General features: G+C 32.0%; 1 protein-coding gene across 1 annotated transcript in view; it reads left to right on the top strand.

Annotated features, from left to right (window-relative positions):
• Positions 1-22615, top strand: part of LOC133192445 (low-density lipoprotein receptor-related protein 4-like) — an 87425-nt gene that overhangs the window by 61144 nt on the left and 3666 nt on the right. The window contains exons 2-6 of the mRNA XM_061328452.1: positions 15880-16327; positions 17388-17640; positions 18703-18850; positions 19308-19418; positions 19987-20241. Of these exons, the coding sequence (XP_061184436.1) occupies positions 15880-16327; positions 17388-17640; positions 18703-18850; positions 19308-19418; positions 19987-20241 (1215 nt within the window). The remainder of the gene's footprint in view (positions 1-15879; positions 16328-17387; positions 17641-18702; positions 18851-19307; positions 19419-19986; positions 20242-22615) is intronic.

A 22615-nucleotide genomic window follows, 5' to 3' on the forward strand; every position in this document is an offset into this window, starting at 1 on the left:
GTATCAGTCGAAAACGATATATTTAAAAACAGCTTATAGAGACAAAAGAGTTACATTATTGATAACATACAGTGTATATTAGAATACAAAAATAGGAAAAAGGTGACTCGACCCCAGATTTAAAAAGAAAAAAAATGGAAAAGGGGGGTCCATACCCCAAGTGCCTGTGTTTTAATCTAATATTTTTTGTGAATAATACTTAGCACAATTTTTTTTTTTCATATAGCAATTATGTTTTTTTTTAAATCACCTAGCTCAACAATATCATTTTAATCTTTTTTTCTTAATAAAATCAACATGATTGTCTTCGATAGCATGGTTATGCTTTGCATGTCGTTTCCTACACTTCTCGCCTTTAGTTTATTTTGAAGACATTATCTATCCATCATATTTTACAGTCCCAAATATTTTTTCTCTCCGTGTCGCTGGAAAACATAATTGACAGTTAAATCCTAATAGGCCGTCTTAAATTATTTTCATGTTGTTAATAAATGAATGCATAGTTTGATTCACTAACTGTCGTATATCATCTACTATACATACGACCAATATTTACAGCAAAAATAAATGTTTTCCAATATTTGAAACTTAATTAGATGCAGTTAATTTATATCTCATTAAAAATTGTTTCCGTTTGCCAGATTTTGGTTTGAATCTGCTTTCATTTTTTGCCCCATCTGCCGTACACGACAGCCAAAAGGTCTTTTTCCACCAAAATCAAGCGCTCGCAACACACTTAGTAAACAACAAAGACTATCCACATTTTGCAGTTATGTCGTAAAGAGCTTAAATTTATCATATACAACAAAAATGTAACCGTGGAATAGCAGTCTTAATTAAATAAGCATAGTTTGACCAAATTTCCTGAACATCGCTTGAAGTTTTTCAAATGAGCAATTGTTTTACGTTTCAGTTGTGAATATTTCTTTACTCTCTGCAAGTCATATAATGTTTTTGTAAATGTTTATTTTTAATGCTTTCTGTCACTATGCTTTGTAATATCTTCACCGCAACCTTCTTCGCTCTTGCTATGGTGGTACTATCTTCATCCATAACCAACTCCATAACACAGATGTTGATATATTTCATATCCCTGATCTTTAAACATTTTTGTCATCTTTTGTTAAACCTGGTTCAGTAAATTTCTTATTATCCTGCACTCCGTCCAATAAGTTACCTGTAGGAGTTTAATCAGATTTGACTTATTGGACAGCTACATGTACAGGTATCATTCAAATGAAAACAGATAAATAAACAGCAGTGACACGCGTACGGCTTTGATAAATCAAACAATTTAATATGAGCAATATAGAAAATTAGTAGCGTAATTATAATCTAAATTATAAGTATTTCATCCAAAAAATCCTATTGAAATTGTCATGAATAATCCAGGGTGAACTGAATGTCTCACATGAAATATTGTAGAAAAATCCGTGACACCGATCATAAATTTCCTAAACTCACCGTTCATTACTATTCATTTCACAACGATAGATATACGGAACATTCAAAGAATCTTGGGGACACAAAAGAAGAATCAAATGCATGACTTTTCTTACACATGACCTTGGGCTTTTTGCATAGTTGAACATCCATTTTTCCGCCTTTAAATATTCTGAACATAAAATTTCAACTGATTCTGTATTTTTGTTCGGTGATTTATGACCGTTTGCTCATCTAGTCCCGCGTTGTTTGAGTGAATGTCTGTCGTTACTTAAGAAGTGGCTGGAGTGAAATCCTTCAAAACCTGCGCACAGTTGAGGAACTCTTGCAAACTTTTTAAAAAAAAAAATATCAGATATAATCTCCCAATTTCACAAGAGAATGGCCTTAACGGTCACCTGAGTATAATACAACACTGTGAAGGATCCATAGAAGTATAAAACAAAATTAACTGATAGACAAAGCAATGTTGCCCAATGTCAATCTTTTATATTGCTCTCCATGAAAAAATCTGATTTTGAGCATGCTTTGCTCATTTAAACTATACATTCATTTTCATTTTCTTTCTATATATATAACATTCTTTCTTGTATTCTCATTCAATCAAATAGCCTGTTAATCAAATTTTATACAAGGATTTCTTGATTAAAACACACTAGAAAAGAGGGGTAACTCTTATTTGCTTCACTTATTACAATTGTGTACTCTGTTTGCCTCCTAGATACCCAGGAGCAAAGAAAAGGCACATTTACTTATAATAATATTTAATACATTTGCACTCCTCCTTATCATAACAATCACTAAGTTTATTAGCTTAATACCCAGGAGCAGAGGAGAAGATTTTGAAAGCATTAATTCTTTTAACTATGTAATCATTAGAGCCTCGTACTAACACCAGAACCCCTGACCCAGGGGCCATTAAGTTCACAATTTTAAAAGAGTAAACTCAGGTGACCTAAAAATGCTTAAAGAATGGTTGGAGTAAAATCCTTTAAATACTGTTGCTTTACACAAATGAGAAACTGTTTCTTACAAACTTGGAAATATGAGAATATATCCTGATTTCACAGTAGAAAACTTAATATACGCCATCATCCCTGGTGTTGCGTTGTAAAATAATTAAATTGTCAAAAATTTAATAGAACGTAGTTTAACGCATGTGTAGTATATATCAAAAGTCGCAATGCGGATAAATAAGACTAAACAAAGTTAATGTCATATTTATCGATATAAAGCATGCCTCGATAATTCCTACTATTGAAAAGGTAGAGAGGAAAATCCAAAACTAGTTTTCTTTGGCCTAACTTAACTAACAGTGCCAGGTAAAGTAATCAAAGCAGAACGATACCTGTTTACATGTGGCTGTTCAGTATAAGTTAAAAATGGAAGTGTTCGACATTTGTAATTTTTTAAGTAAGTTTATATATGCCTCATACTGATCATTTTGTCAGATGTTAGACTCTCCTCGGCGCTAACGCGCCTCAAACTTCTAATATCTGACAATATGGACAGTTTTCAGCTTATAACCATTACATGTACATACTGAATATTATGTCAGGTTCCATCGACTTTTCTGATCCAACCCATTTTTTCTGTAAATAAATTTTATTATACAGTATTTTTACTAATATGATCCAAATTTAATCACAGGGACTTAATTGTTATGAATTAAGAAAACAAATTGTGACGATCCCCTGTGGTACCCCTGAAAATACAAAATGAAGATTTTATATATGTTAAAAAATATGTTTTTATCATGCAATGCAGGAATGGTTTTTCTCTGCATTATAACATATTGACATTTCTTGCTCCGTACATCATACTACAATACTTTGCTTTTTTTCACAGTCAATACACTGTGATATATATAAAAAAAATTGAGCAACTATATGATCTTTCAAAGATTTATTAATTTCAAGAGGCAAGGTGATTTAAATTATAGTTGTGAGTGTATTCTACCAAACATTAGGCAAAAGTGATACATGGGAACTATTTTTATTTCATTATAGATAACATGTATAATCTCTAATATGAAATAATTATAATGTAATTCATGTACATTACCTGAAAAACTATTGCATTTTCTACCACTTTCTGCCTTCTTCGCCATCCAGCATCAGCTGACACTCTAATGCCTCCATCACTACAAAAATAAGGTTTAACCATTCCGCTTTGTTTGACGTCATAATCATTGTTACTATGTTACCGTTTTTGTCAAGCTTCTGAAGACTTTAAATGAAAGCGCTAAAGCTTTACGGAGGATTTTTTTTTTTAATATTGTAATCCGATTACTGAGACTTTATTTCAATTTTGGATAAACCTATCCAGTGATCGAGATGGAAACACAAATTCTACAAAAAAGGAAAAAGAAAAAGAACTTGACAAATACATGTTATTAGCGGAACATTTTTAAAGAAAAAAATATGTAACAAATCAACTACTGAAAGATTTAATTGAGGTTTGTAGTAATTAACTACCTATTACTAATTTACCAATAAGCAGCTTACTTCAAATTTGGATTTAAACCACTTAATGAATGAAGAGGAAACAAATTTGAAAACAGCGTCATTACAAAATTTTGATATGACCTCATATCAGTCTCCAACACAATTAATACAAAGGAAAGTTAATGAGCTCGCTTTACAAAAGGAAGCCATGAGAATTAAACAAAGGACCAAGGTCACTTGAACGCAACTCCAGGAAACAAACATACTATAAACAAATAAGTAATGCCAACCGCGCAGAATATATGAAAAATGGGAAAGTCTGGAAAATCCCGTAATCCCAAGGAAATTTAGAATTAAGGTATGTCACTCGTGAAATTTCTTATATCAAGGATTTTTTGAGAAGTATATTTTGGATAAGTACTCATATAGTATGACTCAAAATCGCAGAGAAAATGGGGTGTCAGTGTGCATCTAACTGAGCTACGGTACAATTAAGTTGACCTTTTTGCACTTAAATTGTAACTCTTTGGTTAATCACTTTAACCGTTATCATATTTTATCAGATGTAACCATGGCAATAAACATAATCTTAATTTACATAAAATAGTTTGAATAATATTTATCATTGAACAAATCATGCAAATTAATGCGCGTGAATTATTGTGTTACCTTTTTGCACTAAAAAAGTCTCATATTTGGGGTATTAAAAATCTAAATAGGCAATAGAATATTTTCTTGTATCAAACTTTTTACGACTTAAGTGCTGATTGGTCAAAAGTATCGAGTAGTTTATAATAATGAAAGAAAAAGTTGGGGTCAGTGATGTAAATTTTGAAATATTGGTCAAAATATGCAATTTTCTGGCAAAAAACTGTTTAAATTTTATCTTGACTTCTTTAATATATCTTCATTTCTTGGCAAAATTTGTTGAGCAAAGGTGTAAATTTTGTTATAAAAATATAAATTGAGAACTATATTTAATATTCCAGGCATATCATAACGGAATATGTTATCTGAGTAAAAATATGTGAGGCTAATGTTCCAAGATATTAAATATAATAAATGTGTAGATTTGCAGAAATTTCTGCTAAATATCCTTCCACCACAAGAAATAGTCCCTTATAAATTTTGTTTCTTTATGAATTTTTGAGCAGTTTTTTAATTGAATGTTGAACATTTTACATTGTTTAATTTAAATATGTTATAGAGATTGAATTGTAACAAATAGTTTTTAAGTTAGAGGTTCTGACTGAACTTTTCTAAAAGGCAGACGAGTGACATACCTTAAGCCAATACGGGGAGAACCGGTTGAACAAAGAATTGTTAGAGTTGAGTCATGTGATGGGAGAAATTCAGTTACTCAGAATGAGGGCAGAAAACAACCAAAAAGAGTTCTGTCGATCGACCTATAAATGGATCACTTACTGAAAACTAAGGTATATGGCAGAATATTAGAAGTACTACAAGACACGTGGAGATCTGAATGCCTTAAGGGGAACAAACTTCATACAACAGATTGAAATATACGGAAGCCTGGCTTTTTGGTTATTAAATGAATTACGGTAAAGAAGTTATTAAAGAAAATGAACTAAGACTACAACAATTGCATAAAAGACAAACTAGTAGGAAAAGTTACGCGTCCGTCGTAACAACCAATTCTGCAAATAATTATACAGTTACAGTGGATTTCTCTACGGAAACTGTACGTGAACCACCATTTCCTAAAGGAATAAATTCATTTTCGGGAAAACGAAAAAAAAAAAACGAAAATAAAAATCAATACGGGAATTCTGAATCTAGAAGTAAAACTTCTTTTAGTGCTATTCCACAAAATCAACAGATTCTTAAGTACTACAAAGGCATAAATAGGCGGAATCAGGAAAATAACAGACAAACTGAAAATTACCGAGGATATGTTAGAAATAGGCGTCCACCAAACTTTTACAGGAACGAAAGAACTACGTATATTGAAAGAGGGGTGCGCAACTATTTTTTAAGAGAAGGCAAAATGAACCAAGGCCAAAGATACAAAAACTAAGTACCACAATTTTCACTGTATCTGAGCTAAAAAAAAAAATAATAAAAACACGAGATTGAGTGTAGATAAACATGATAAATGTTATTTACGTTCAAATTAAAATTTTCACCGATTTTGAACTTGAATAACCTCATGTTTCCATAGTTGAATTGACTTAAAACTGTGTCTGTTATATAAATGCGGAGTCAGTAAATAAATCGTTTATTGTTTAAAAATTTTAATATCTTTGAAACGTGATTGATTTCAATTGTGTAATTTACAGGAAAGTCCTATCAATATATTTAAAGAAATAAGACAAATAGAAAGATCTTTTAATTTTAGTTAGTCTGAACTTATAAAAAAAAATACGCCATATATGATTTTAACAACAATAATTCCAGGGATGCACCCAGGAATGTAATTAAAATAGAACCAAAAGTATTCAATCCGACATACATCTGACGGATTCCGAAATCAAAGTACTATCTAAGGGTCTTAAACACACCCCTACACTTTATATAACAAAGGAACAATAAAAGAGATATTGGTAAGTACTAGAAGAATTGCATTGTTGATAAGGTGTCAGTTAGACATTTAATTCGGTTCGCATGTATCGAGCATCTAACCGAGAATGCCGCCCCCGGTTGGAGGCGGCAAATTTCCACTTGCAATGGAGCCGGTACTGACGTTTTCCTGGCTCGTCAAATATCAAAATCATTAAATGAGCCTGTAAAACGTCAGTTATTTTGGACTAAATGTGATGGTGTGAAAAACATTTACTAGTACATTGCTCAAGTGTAAACATTTAAAATGAGTAAAAAGAAGAACAAAGGAACTGCAAAGCGGAGCATCCCCTCTTACAAAGGTACATCGATCCCAATGTAAATTATCATTTCCGTTACGCACGCACTCACCTACTCATCCACACACTAACATCCTCGTAACTATATCTCCTTCAACTTCGTCGAGAGGGGATATTTATCCAAAGTGCATGGAAAGAAATATATTATCCACGAAAACAAAATATCCATGTTGAAGTAGAGAAATTCAGAATGTCACAGGATTAAACCAATAAAAGATCATCTTTTGTTTACATGAATAAAAAAATATAATAATTGTCTTGTCTATTGATTTACAAAAAACTTGTAATTTATTTCACATAAAGTTGTATCTCTCCGAATTTTTATACATCTTCAATTTTAGACGTATAACAAAAGTTGATAAAAACTCAGGAACGGAAGTTCTCTTTATGAAGAATCACCAAGAGCTTGGACGTCTAGTCAGTATGGACAGCTATACTGACGACATAACTAATGGTAATTATTGCTCACTAACGAATTAATTGATAGCAATTAATGCTTGAATATCACTTAGGATGGTGTTTTCGTATTTCGGTTTTTATTTCAAAAATACATATACCCAACAAAACACTAAAGAAAGTAAGATACATTCAAAGATTAATTATATAACATGTATTTTTCCACATGGCATTTAATCCAACCTAACCTTTTTGGAATGTTATTAAAATAACACTATAGCCCATGAGGCGATACGTTTCTTTCAGAGCAAAATTTACTAGTATCTTTTGTCACATAACTATGATATGTATAGATAACAAGGAATAAATATTACTTTGCTTTGTCACGAACAACTGTTCTATAAAGAGTGGTCTGTGTAGAACCTTCTGCTTCCCAGTTCCTGGAGGAAGAACGTGCGCTTGTGAAAACAACGTGACTTTGGAACCAAATAATAAAAGTTGCGCGGGAAGTAAAATTTGATTAATGATAAATTGAGTATATCAAAAATCTTCTGTCAGAGATTTTTTGCTATTTCATTATTAGCTTGTAATACACTTTAGAAATGAAAGGATTTCATGTTTTTTCTACATTTTACAACTTTTAGAACGACTCATATGAATTTGGATTTGCTGGAATGTTTTCCATATCCTGGTCAGACATGTCAGTTTGAGTGCAAGCCGGTTTTAAACTGATGGCGAACACTATCATCACTTGTAATTCCTCGGGTCAGTGGAACCCGGACACTGATACCGTTTATACAGGTAAATAGTACATGTACTTAAAATAATGATACTAAAAGCACATCAAAGCATCTACACTGTATTCAATTTTTGCTGTTTGAGTTCAGCAAATGTGTTCTAAATTGCCCTAAGTAATAAGCTCATTTTCAACGTATTGAAGTATTGAGCAGAGAATAGTCAATGTAATGACTGGAGATTACATCACAACAGCCGAAATGATTGAGCATGAAGACATGAAGGCAGTAAATCCTGTAGAAGATTTCAATGATCATTACTTAAGTCCTTGTGCAGACACAACCAAAGGCACATATATACAAATAACAGATCCAACAATCTGGATATACTAATCGTAAAAGAACTAAATCTATATAAGTATATTCATTCATTTATTATTGTTTTCTGTGCTCCTTTTTTGATGTAATATTCAATGAGCTTATGCGATGGTTAACAAATAATTTCCACCTTCTGACCGTTTGATTGTAAATAATTTTAAAAACGTACTTCTTCAGTTTTATTCCAATTTCAATAAAACTTTGTATACATTTAGACAGGTAAAAAACACACGAAAACTTAAATCCACTTGTATGGCATGTCAAACGTTGCAATATTCGATCTTTTCCATTTGTATTGTATAATTTTCCATTTATATTCTATAATTTTCCATTTGCATTGTATAATTTTCGATTTGTATTGTATAATGTTTATTTGTATTCTATAATTTTCCATTTGTATTGTATAATTTCTCATTTGTATTCTACAATTTCTCATTTGTATTGATAAATGTTCATTTGTATTGTATAATTTTTATTTGTATTCTAAAAATTTCATTTGTATTGTATAATTTTTAATTGTATTCTATAATTTTGCATTTCTATTGTATAATTTTCCATTTGTATTCTATAATTTTCCATTTGTATTGCATAATTTTACAATATAAATGGAAAAGCATACAATACAAATTGAAAATTATACATACAAGTTGAAATTTATACAATACAAATGGAAAATTATACAATACAAATAAAAAATTATACAATACAAATGAAGAATTATTGAATACAAATACAAAATTTACAATACAAATGAAAAATATAGAATACAAATAAAAATTTTACAATGCAAATGAAAAATTATAGAATACAAATGGAAAATTTTACAAAACAAGTTAAAAATTTTACAATACAAATGGAAAATATACAATACAAATGGAAAAGATCGAATATTGCAACGTTTGACATGCCATACACTTGCCAGTTTTTAATTTTGATATTCGTTGTTACTACAGTACCATCCAGACCCAACCTGACACAAAGCAGTCCCAGAGCAGTCCCGGGGACTGCTTTCTGGGACTGCTAAAGCAATCCCACAGCGGTCCCAGAGCAGTCCCACAGCAGTCCCAGAGCGGTCCCACAGCAGTCCCAGCGGTCCCAGAAAGCAGTCCCAGCAGTCCCAGAAAGCAGTCTCAGCAGTCCCAGTGGGCGGGGTTAATTAATTTAATGGGCGGAGCTTACTCAGAATGAGATTACCAATAAACAATGTAACTATATAAAAGGCAGTTGAAATTGATGAGCAATTCTTTCTGAGTAGTATCAACAAATATTTACAATTCTTACGCGACAGTCATTTCTGAACTGTTAAGAAAATCACAGTACGCGTATAGAAACAAATTATAATTATTGATTGAAGAAGACGTTCACACTTATTAATAAGATGAATATTTAAACACAATTATTTGCTATATTAATTTTTAACCAAAATAAACCAATTTCTTCATTTTTTGTGATTGATATTGGTTTTCATATTTATTTTTTTTATATAGAAAATTAAACTTGAATTGTTTATTTTATACTAGAATTAGCTTTAAATAGATAATAATAATTATAGAGCAAGGCCGATTCCCATGCTATACTCTGAATGCATTTTTCTTAAGTATTGGAGCTTTTAAAAAAATTCTTTGTTAAACATTGCCGAGTATTATATTTTAGTCATGATTATTTTCAATGACTTGCCAATTTGATTATCTTTAGTTTCTCAGTTTTAAGTGTTTTATTATATAAATGTTCGAGTGTACATCTGTAAATCACGCAAATGGAACTCTCAGATTATATTCAAAATTAATTAATCCCGAAATCAATTTATACACAATTATTGAAACTAAGACTTTTTGCATGACATAGATTGAAATTAGTGTCAGTGTTGACCAGCGTGTTCAGTGATGTGTAACACTGATACCCAAATAACATGCATTGCCTTTCTGCTAATTATGCCCAAAGGCGATTGAAACCTCAGGTGTTGACACCATTTTATACCATCCCATTGTATTAATCGGCCAGGTAAACACAAACAAAAGAAATAAGAAACAAGTCACAATTCCAGATATTTTCAAATGTTTATTTTTTTTAAATAAATGTACTCTTTTATTGACTTGTTTACAAATTAAAAACTAATTCATAAATAAATCTCGGAATAATTGTTCACATTGTTTATGTGACAGAAGAATGGTAGAATAATTTTATTTCATGTCATTAAATAAATTATTAGGTTTTATTTGAGGGTGGTAAAAAATAGCATGGAGTGCTCTTTTTTAAGCATGGTATTAGCTTTTTCAATCAAGAAAAAAAATCCAGTACAGTACGTTCATCTGAATACATGTATCCTACTGAAATGACAAGTTTGTTTTTTGTTTGTTTGTTTTTTTAAATAGTACTAATGCAAACTTTGAGTACATATGTTATTTGACAGCTTTAATTTATTACATAGGTCTTGATAAATTTTTTTTTTCAAACACCTCTATTGAAGTTTAATTTAAGGGATAAAAATCATCCCCTGACTTCCCTTTTTAACTACTTTTATTTTCTTAAAATTAATTCTAGACTACAATTGTGTAAATTTACAGCCCTCTGAAGACATTTAGTAATTACATGTATAATTATCTCTATTTATTTAATTTTTGTAAGAAATCAATACATGTTTTTTTTATAATCGCTTTTATCTTAAACACCTCTCTGCAGAAAGTAAACAAAACAACAACAAGGAGCTGCAAATTCAGAATACACAAGGGGCGGAGCTATCATGTCACTCAGAACCTTTCTCACGCATGAGTGAACAAAGCAGTCCAAGAAAGCAGTCACAGGGACTGCTGGGACTGCTGGGTCTGCTTTCTAGAGCAGTCCCACAGCAGTCCCATAGCGGTCCCAGAGCAGTCCCACAGCGGTCCCAGAGCAGTCACAGAGCGGTCCCAAAGCAGTCCCGGGGACTGCTTTCTGGGACTGCTTTGGTGTCAGGTTGGGTCTGGTTGGTACTGTATACTTACTAAAAATAGAAATTTCTCAAAAAATCTTGCAAAATGTTGTTCTTTCTAAAGATTCTGTCATTTTTCAACAAAACTTTCGTACAGAAGTAGACTTGTTGTGCATAGTTTTTTTTTTTTTTTTTTTTTTTTTTTTTTTTTTTTTTTTTTTTTTTTACAATGAAATTTTATTTCTATATTCCTTTTTGGTCATATGCATGTTGTCAAAAAAGATTTCCGTAATTTTTTTTTTCAAAATTCCACTTCTTCAGTTCAAACTCCAAAAACACTCTTGAATCTATAATTATTCCTAATGTCAGTTTTTTTTCCCATGAACTGTGATGGTCAGTAAGAAAGAAATGTGATTTTTTTTTTCAAAATGTAACTTTTCAAATAGTTTTTGGTGTGGTATTCAGTCAAATATAGTACATGTATAGACCATACCAAGATACACAATAGTATAAATTAGCTTTCGATAACAGCGAACGATGTTTGTTCGTTTATTTGTCTGTTTATTGTCCCTTCGAGAAATTTATACTCATATTGAGAAGCAACCACTTCCCGGGAGAGGGTCATCCGTAGGACCGGTCTCCGCTTTCCGCAATGGGATTCGAACCCCCGACATAAGGATCAAATCCTCTTTATATATAATTACTCCACGACTCTAGAGCAAACGCTCTAACCACTGCGCTACGCTGACCGCGAATGATGTTATCATGATTTTAAATAATAGCTTACTGTAAAATGCTTTCAAAACCTAACTACTGATGCAGTTTGGACATTTCAAATAAAATTCGTTTACGAGAACGTATCGTTCATTTCTTTTATGATATCACAAAAACAAAATACTTTCAAATTCTAATGTTTTCAAATTGATTTACAATTAAACCTATATACGTTTATAAAACATCAGAATATATTATACACTGTATATTATTCTGAAAAATCAAGTAAGGTATTTCAGATGTGGAAGATTCTTTTCTCTCCTTTTTTGATAAAAAATCTCCTAGGAGATTCCATACAATGAAAAACAGGACTTGTGAAATTAAAGAATCTTACGGACAATTGGTGTTTATGAGTACGTCAAATCAGATACATGTATGAACTTAGCATTAAAGCTATATATGGCGTATCTGAGCTAAAAAATAAAAATACGAGATTGAGTGTAGATGAACATGATATTTGTTATTCATGTTCAAATTAAAATTTTCACCGATTTTGAACTTGAATAACCCCACGTTTCTATAGTTAAATTGATTTTAAACTGTGTCTGATATTTAAATGCAGAGTCGGTAAATAAATCGGTTATTGTTTTAAATTTCTAATATCTATGAAACACGATTGATTTAAATTGTGTAAATTACAGGAAAGCCCTATCTTTATATAAAGTAATAAAACAAATAGAAAGATTTTTTTTAGTTTTAGTTAGTCTAAACCTAACAAAAAATACGCCATATATGACTTTAAATCTTAGAAATGAAACAGTGTTTCAGTGTATATAATATAGATAACAGCAATACCTTTTTTACTTTTATTTTTCGGATAAGATGTTTCTTTTTGAAATACTAGTACTTATACTGTGCTTGAAATATTAGCATTTTTTTTTTAAATATTAGTTCAATTTGAATAATTTGTTACTAAAAGAGAAACAATGATGCATAAATGATGTCATTAACATATATGTATAGAATTTTGAAAATAACGTACTTCGCATTTAAAAGTTTAACAGTAAAATTTTATAGTTATGCTTTTTTTAATGCATTGTCATTTGTGAACTTTGCATTTCTAATTTCAGATGCCATAATTGAACACATCTGAATTAAATAATATGAATTAAATAATACAAAAATACCTCCATGTGTTGAGATCAAAATGTTCTGGTCCCTCTGGGACTCTTGGTTTAATTGATTGATTGCATGTTGTTGTACGTCTCATTCGAGAATTTTTCACTCATATAGGGACAACACCTAATACCAGTGAAGGGCTTCAAATTCAGACCTATACTCGGCACTCAGGGACATTGAGCAGTTAGGGTTCTTTGCTTGGCGAAGAAACAGTCACTACCTATGTTTATGTCTTAGGTTTGACGCGGTAACCCGAACAAGAATTGATCCCGGGCCTCTCGATCACGAGGTGAACGCCCTACCACTAGGCTACCGGTCGTGGTTAAATTGATTAAAGCTGGCTATTTATAATGCCTATAGTTACAGAGTTACACCTAAGTATAGTCGTTGTATACCTCCAGTGTTATGTACAGCGTCCTTAGTCTGTTCAACATATGATTTTGGAAATGAGACAGAAATGATTTTTTAAAAATATATTTACGTAAAGTGTTTAGATAAAGTTCCATAAACTGTATGTGTCGCTGAGGGACATCGTCTGATGGTTAGACAGACATGAATGACAACAGATCAGGAGTTACAGAAAACAGAGGCAAATCCTTTTCATCGCATGCGAACCAAAGAACTAAAAGAAATCAAAATGATATTATCAATTATATAATCAGAAACAAAAGATATGAAAATACAAGATTGAATTGTACGTATATTATTTTACGTCCAATTTGAGAATTTTTCACTTATATAGTGACGGTACCATAACCCGTAAAAGGTTTTAAATTGAGACTTTACTCGGCACTCAGGGTCATTGAGCAGTAAGGGATCTTCATCGTGCCAACGCCTTACGTGACACGGGGCCAATGTTTTTAAGATGTTTTTAAGATGTCAAATCTCAAATTCATCGGGAAAGACCCGAATCTTTCAATTTAAAATGCTTTGCGAAAGCACAGTTGCTACCTATTTTTTATCCACTTAGGTAAGTCGAGGCCGGGGTTTGAAACCACCACTTTCCGATCACGGGGAGAGCGCTCTCAAATTCTCTTTTTTTTCTTTTTTTTTTTCTTTTTTTCGTTGCTTGTTAGGTAGTTTTGGAAGTTGCCCCCCCCCCTCACACTTTTGAAACCGTTGCTACGGGCCTGCAATAGTATACTTAATTGTATGAACCAAAAAAAATACAGTAGGATTTCAAATAACCTTGAAATAAAATTTGTCGAAATTTGCACGAAATGCGAAAGTTTACATCACCCCGCTCCTTCTGTAATTTATCAATGAAGTGGGACTATAAGAGGCTCATCTTAAATTAAAAAAAAAAAAACTCTTTTCGTGGGAAAATTATCTTTCTTAACTAAAACAAAGTAATTCTATGAATCCTGCCCTGACTTAGATATTTTAATTCATATCTAGTCAATGCTTTATAACTAATTTACATTTGAAGCGGTAGACTGGAACAAAATGTCCTTCAGATTGTTTCAGAGCTTCCAATTGACATACTTCCGATTGGATATATATACATCTTAATTTTGGGGTTATTTTTTATTTTCTGAACAAGATGTGGTTTCTTCGTACAGTACAATTTCTAGCAATCATTAATGAATATGGATACCTCTGCATCGGTAAGTCGAAATATTTTCTGATGCATGAAAGCTGATTTTTTCCCCATATTTTTTTTCCTTTTCTTTACGAGAAATGAATTGGCCCATTGATTAGTAGTAGTAGTAGCACATATAGTAGTAGTGGTAGTATTTGGAATATATGAATAAATTAAAATTTTAGTCTGACATTTATTTCAGATATATTTTATGGTATTTATATACTAGGTTGAAATTTGAAACGTTCCATTCACAAATATAATATCAAATTTTTGACATATTCTTTTCTTTCGATAGTGATATTTTTGTCATGTGAAATCCATGCATATCACAACAAGCGAAAAGAGAGACAGTTACATTCTGTAATATACAGTAAGGAAATTTGTTGACATCGGTATTTCTAAATTTATTTAGGAATTATATTAATTTTTATTCTTTTCTTATAAAATATTTTGGAGGTTACCCTTTTTTATGAATCACTGGGTAAATTCCTAGATAAGTCTGGTACAATCACCAATGACTTCCGATAGAAAACTTCGAGCTTAAGTTGATATAATTTAAGTGCACCAAACTGAATCATATGGTTTGACATTCTAACGGCCTGTATTTTAACCATTTAAAAAGAACTATCTACAATCTGGGACAATTAAAGGCACGAAAAACTGGAAACTACTAGCACAAACAGGACACTACTTCAACAATTATTCGAATACCTAAATATGCCTGTTAAACAATTAAATCCCAAAATCATATCTCAAAATATATGTGTACAATTTTTAAATTTGAAGTATATCGTCCAATATTCAGACGTTTTAAATGTATCGATTTGAGTTTTTTTTAAGAAAAATTAGATCACGTAATATTTATTGAAGAATAATCAGAAAGAGTAAATAATGAATTAATGGCATAATTTCTTATCTATTGATGTGTAGTGTGCATATTTTATTGACAGTATATTTATGTTATATCATTTATTGCCTCCTGTGACTCTGATATATATATATATATATATATATATATATATATATATATATATATATATATATATATATATATATATATATATATATATATATATATATATATATATATATGACTAATTAGACTGTCAATATCCGTGTCCGATTTCTTGTTTTTTTAACCTTGTCGATTTACCAAAAAATGATTCTTTAAAGAGTGAAAACATTGCAAACTTTTATCACTTATATTACATATCAGGTATTTCTGGTGACAAGGGTTTGATAATTGGAATGTGGAAGCCTGCCTTGATATTCACAGTCACAGAAATACCTAGAAGTCCGGCAAACTATTACAACAACGTGTCCAAATCTCTCACTCCTTCCAGTGTACCCTTAACCAGCATTTCCTCAGATCCAAAAAATAACGTTGTCTTTGCTAGCATTGGAGATTCCATTTTTGCATTCCAAAATTTTACCATCTGGCAGAACGAATCATCAGCATCCTTTTCAGTTGCATTCAAAGGAAAATCTATACCACTGGGTCAAATAGCATTTGATTATATTTCAAACAATTTATACTGGTGTGATTCGCCGCTGAACTGGATTGCAATGAAGCCAGCGTATGTGGACAACATTACAATATATAAAATCATTGTATACACCGACTTAAAGCAACCGGAAGGAATAGCCCTTGATCCTGAGGACGGGTAAAATAAATTTTTACTTTGTTATAATAGCTTATCAAAGTCTCGAAATAATGACATCTTGTTTGCAAGTCGAATGTTGATTGGTATGTTTCATACAAATTGTTAGACCATTATTTTCACACTGAAATGTCCACGAATTTTTTCCGTTTACCAGATCAGACCGGTCGATAGAGCATGCTTACTCCTCCATGGCCCCTGATCCCGCCTCTGTTTTCAGAGATCCGTTCTGGCTCTGCTCATAATTTGTATTGAAAAGCTTTATAATAAACGTGATGAATTCAACTTTTCAATCGTCAGCTTCCCTTAATTGTGTAGCAATATACTCTTATCACCTGCTTATGGGGTTTATGTCTCTCAGTTGATTCGATACGCAAGAGCATGCTCCACGTATAAACAATTTCTAAAACAAGGCAAGCTATTGACAAACATGTTGACGAAACAAGGATATCAACAGTCTCGTTTGAAGTCATCTTTTCGCAAGTTTTTCGGTCGATACAATGACCTTGTCAGCACATACAACCTATCATTGAGTCAAATGCTGACTGACGTTTTCCATACTAATTGTTAGGCAATTATTTATACACTGAACTGTCTACGGATTTTTCCGGTTTTTGTTTCCCGATCATGACAAGGAACTCACGGCGGGTGTGACCGGTCGGCAGGGGATGTTTACTCCTCCATGGCACCTGATCCCACCTCTAATTTTTGAGGTCTGTGTTTTCTCTGCTCCAAATTTGTATCGTTTCATTGGACTTTTGAGATTGAATACTGTTCATTATGTTCATTCAGCAAGACTGTACCGATACTAAATTCTTGTTTATGCTAAGTGAAAATAGATATCATGCAGTAGAGTACATTCGTGACTTTATTATTTTAAAGTGAGAAAAATTCTAATAACAGAAATTATTTTTCCTCTATTTATCATTCAACGCTTTATTATGTCTTTATATTATGTCATCTGCATTATATGTTTATTTACGTGCATATAAAAGTGTCCATACAGACGTTATATACATAAACATAAAATCATTGCTAGATTTTTCTCGTTGTACTCAAACAGGCTGATGTTCTTTTCTGACAATGAACCAAAATCAAGAATCCAAAAGGCCTCCATGGATGGAAAAAATAGATCTGTTATAGTGTACACTAGTTTGATACGGATATTGGTACTTTCTGTCGACGCTACCAATAATCTACTATACTGGGCAGATATAGGCAGGCAGACACTAGAAGTAAGCAACTATGATGGGTCAAATAGACTAGTTCTGAGACGCAATAACAATGTTGATGTTATAGGACTTCACTACAGTCAGGTATTTAATATAAAAGGTGATTTCATTCATCTTCATATTATCAGCTACAAACCCAAACCCATTTTTTCCTGAACCTTGTGTAATCCATTTATTAATAAATCATATATATGAACAATGCAAAATATTGAAATCACAAAATAATTTAAAACTGAATCCTGTTATTTAAAACAACCCCTCCCCCTTAATCTTAGTTTCAAAAGTTGATACATATTCCTTATTATGATTTTTTTTTACTCTCTATCACCAACCTTTTTAATTTCCTAAGAGATCGTATATAAGGTAAATAATTTGATCACAAGTAATATGTCATAATCATAAGGATTAAATTAACCAAAATTTGGGATGTTACAACTCTAGCAAGGTAGACTAACGAAAAAAAAGAAAATGAAATGTTGTATTCTGATACACATAAATGCCATTTGCTTAAATTATATAAAGATGTTTTTTAATGATGTATGATATTTTATGTTTTAAGTCAATTTTTGTGTAATTAAGTATGAATTGAACTCCTGTAATAAGCTGACTGAAACAAATAAAAAAATGATACATGGAAATTTTTGCACATGAACGCATAGGATGGCCTGGTTTCTCGGCTGGAATAACTATTTTTTTCGATAACAGAAATGTATAGATTAAACTGTCAAATAAAACCAAAAATTCTAACCAGAGAGTAAAGAAACGAATTTCCTGCAGGGCCTGCAAATAACCACACACACACACACAAAATATTTTTTTAGATTCTCTACACTTTGATGCTTTTTTTCATCTCATTTATCATCACATTTAAGGGCACCTCCAGTCATAAATTTGTATTTAACTCATTAACTTTTAATTCAAAAGAGGTCATCTACCTGATATCTACCTACAATTTCGATTTTTTTTAGCTAACTACACATCCCACAAAGATATTGTTTGTTTTGACCGGTACTTCAATTATCAAATAAGTATCTTAATCAAAGAATAGTTTGTGACTGTAGGTGCCCTTTAAAAGATAGTATGTTTTTTTTGATAAAGTAGATTTGTTTTATTTTATTGATCTACTTTTCGTCATTTTTGCTTTAGAATATGTTGCATACTGTAAGTGCTGGATCTAGAGTCTTATTTGGGGTGGACACAATATCGGGATCAGAACTTTACAATGTAGAGGTGACTGAAGCCCAGCCGTTTACCGTTCACGTTTACGATGCAGAGGTCTCAAATTCATACAACGGTAAATAATTTACACATCTTGTGTAAAACACATTTTTAAAGGCCTGTCGAACATACAATGGCAGGTGCCTGATTTTTTAATGATTAACTTGTTAAAGTGACGCTTTAGTTGTCCTTCTTTCAATGTTTTGTGTGTGTTAATGATTTAATTACGATAGTGCAGTGATTTTTTAACTTGAAATGTGCATATCAAGATCAGTTTTGAACGATCTTTGTCATGAGGAATATGAAGTTTATAGCAATTTTTATATTTTATAAAAACAAACTTTAATACGTTTTTGGTTATCGATAAGCGTTTCTTATTTGCTAGTTGTACTAGGACTTTCTTATATCTTTAGGTTGCTTCAGATAAATATCTTTTTTAAAAGAATATTTTATTCACAGATAAAAGTGGAAGGGGTTCGGTAGCTAGCAGGCATAGTTTATTTAAGCCCTCTTCTTATTGTTTTGTTACACAGATTCCTGTTCTACTCACAGTTGTCAGCATATGTGTGTTAACTCACCTACAGGAGCCACCTGCTTATGTGCCGAGGACTACAAACTCTCATCGGATGCAATGACATGTACTGGTATACATCATATTTACACAAAGAAAATAACGATTCTCATGGTAAACATACATGCCTTTCCTGAATATCTTTGGTTATTTATCTTTTTTAAATATTGTTCTTTGTTATTGACGCACCGGTTGTTAAAAGCATATTGAGATGACATTTCATTTACATATATATGAACATTTTCACATGTACTAGTATCATGGTATTTTAGTATGACATATAGCAACAAAGTCAAAGTTTTTATAATATTATTTTAAAAAAATGATAATTTAAGAAGATGAAACTAAGTTCATAACATAAGCTATCAAAACACTTTGGAAACAACCTTTTCAATAAAGAATAACCGTATTTTCAGAAAATCATGACAATTTTCAGTAGATTGGGGAGACATCGCTGTATTTAGAGGCAATTTACTATAACTTACAGTAAACACTGAGATCAGGCATTGGTGAAAATGAAAATTTTGTACAGAATATGATGTATCCATTTTAGAGGTTGACAGTTTAGTTTTTCTTATTTATATATATGCTGAATTAATAGTCTGTTTATTTATTTTTAACCAACAACAAAACAAAAACAGAGCACTCATTGTTTTACGAAAAGGGCTTCATTGTAAGCAATGCGACTGCGTTTACCATGCTTAACGTCCATTCTGTTAATGGGCAACAAGACACTATCAAGTACTTAAGTGTTCCTTCTGTAAGCATTGAGGCATTTGCTGTGGACACGAACTTACATCTTATCTACTTTGTGGACAGTAACAGTAATACATTAAAAGAGTTAAGCATTGTTACTCGACAAACAAGAACGTTAGCATCCATCTTAAGTGCTAGAGGTATGTTTTAAAGCATAACTTTACAAATTACATTATAATAGTATACTAATGCAACATTTCTTTGTCCAAATCATCAATTATATAATTTTGGGAAAAATCCATTAAAAATTATAGCTTTTTCTCATTAAAACATTCTGTTGCGCCTATTAGGTCACCTGAGTCACTCAGGGTCCCTATTACCATCTGTTTTCGTTCGTCTTCGTGCGTCAGGTGTTAACATTTGTGCATTTTTAGCTTCTTCTCTGGAACCGCTGAACCAATTTCATCCAATTTTGGCATAGCTCATTTATAAGTGAAGGGGAACAAAAGTTGTAAATTTTATGATCCCCATCCCCTGGGCCTTAGGGGTGGGGTTAAACCATCAAAATTAGTGTTATCTTTAATAAAAACTTCTTTACTCCTGCACATCAAGCAGTCAAACTATTGGAATGAATGTACCAATAAGCATTAAGCCCTCTACCAAAATTATGATATTCCTGGCCCCCGGGGTCAGGGATTTTAGAGTTAGGGTGAGGCTATAATTATCATATATTGAAAATGCATAAATTATTTTTAAAAAATCTTCTTCTCTCCCCCTGTATGTAAAGGAGATAAATTAGGTGCTTGCTTATGATGATCAAATTAAAGGTGCCTCTTCCACAATTATGAAATTTGTGGCCCCAGGGTGAGTGATTCTGCGGCAGGAAGGTGGGTTTTATTAATTATAGAGTGAAAGTGCATTATTTCTTTGAAAATATTTTTTTCTCTTTTCCTGTGTATGAAGCAAACAAACCAAATAAATAGTTATAATGAGCAAGACCTCCTCTTCAAAAATTCTTATTTCCATGGACCCTGGATAAGGGGAACTCCTTGTGTTAGGGCAGGTCCCTATTGATTATATAGTGAAAATGCGTTTAAGCCTCTGAAAATCTTCTTGGTACTTAGCAGATACAGTGCATGGTTGTGATGATCAAGAGTGCATTTTCCAAATTATGAAATTTGTGTCCCCAGAGTCAGGGATTCGGGTTGGGGAGGGGAAGGGCTGGTTAAATATATGGTGAAAATGCATTATTTCTTTGATAATCTCCTTTTCTGCCCCTAGAAACTACATTGTAAGTGCAAAGTTATAATGAGCAAGGGTTCCTCTTCCAAAATTGTGAATTTCATGGCCTATGAGTCATGGGTTTTGTTTTTAGGGTGAGGTTATATTAATTATAGTCTGAAAATGAATTGATTCTTTGAAAATTCTTTTTTATTCTCTGCTCCTGGGTTTAATTAAGAATATAAACCAAGTACACGGTTATGATGCTCAAGAATGCATCTTCCAAAATTGTGAAATTTGTGGCACCAGGGTCAGGGGTTGGTTGGGGGAGAGGGGGGAGGGGGCTCTTTTGAAAGTGCATTATTTCCTTGATAATCTTCTTCTCTGGCACTAGTTTTTAAACAAACAAACCTAGTGCATAGTAATAATGATTAAGGGTGCCTCTTCTAAAATGTGAATTTCAATGGCCTCTGGTTTTAGTGCTGGGTTCTATTGATAATATACTGAAATTGCATTAATTCTTTGAAAATCTTCTTCGATTCCCCTTGTATTTAGCAGACAAACTAATTGCATGGTTATGATGAGGAAGGATGCCTTTTGAAAAAGTTTAAACTTCATAACCCCTTGGTCAGGTGTTTAGTGTTAGGGTGGGGATCATTGAATCATTGAATCTATAGTAAAAATGCATTATTTTTTTGAAAATCTTCTTTTATGCCTATGGATATATGGCAGTCCTTTTAAGTTAATGGTTATGATAAGCAAGGGTGCCTCTTCCAATTCTTTGGCCCCTTGGTCAGGGGTTAGGGTGGGGCTATACTGAATTTATAGTGAGAATGCATTATTTCTTTGAAAGTCTTCTTCTCTGCTCGGGGGCATCTAAGAGACAAGCAGAAATTTTTAATTTGCTATAAGCAAGGATATTTATACCAGATTTTTTTAAAATAATTTTTAATGGTCAAGTAGACTTTTAATAATAGATAAACAAACAATGGGATAAAAATACCTTATCATTGTACATTGAATCTTCTTCATAGATTAAGAGAGCCATTGTCAAAGGGAATTAGATGGTTTTACTAAATGTCCTCAAGAACTTCTGTTTTGTTTAGCCCACATGGAGATAGTGACAAATTGGGCAATTACAATCAAGAAAATGGATCAACTTTAACATTTGTTACTTAGCACTTAATTATTTTGCTGATCCCTGATCATCCTATTTCTCTTGCTTTTGGCCAACATAGCTTCATTTATTAGCTTATTTTGTTCTATGGATTCTTTGTAGTGTTACATGTACATTATATATATACGCAGATGCCTTTAAGATCATTGAGCCTCTTGTTTATTACTATAAATAGG

The sequence above is a fragment of the Saccostrea echinata genome, unplaced genomic scaffold (assembly GCF_033153115.1).
Source record: "Saccostrea echinata isolate AGI-Se365-2 ecotype Australia unplaced genomic scaffold, CSIRO_AGI_Sech_v1 ptg000025l, whole genome shotgun sequence".
Lineage (NCBI taxonomy): Eukaryota > Metazoa > Mollusca > Bivalvia > Ostreida > Ostreidae > Saccostrea > Saccostrea echinata.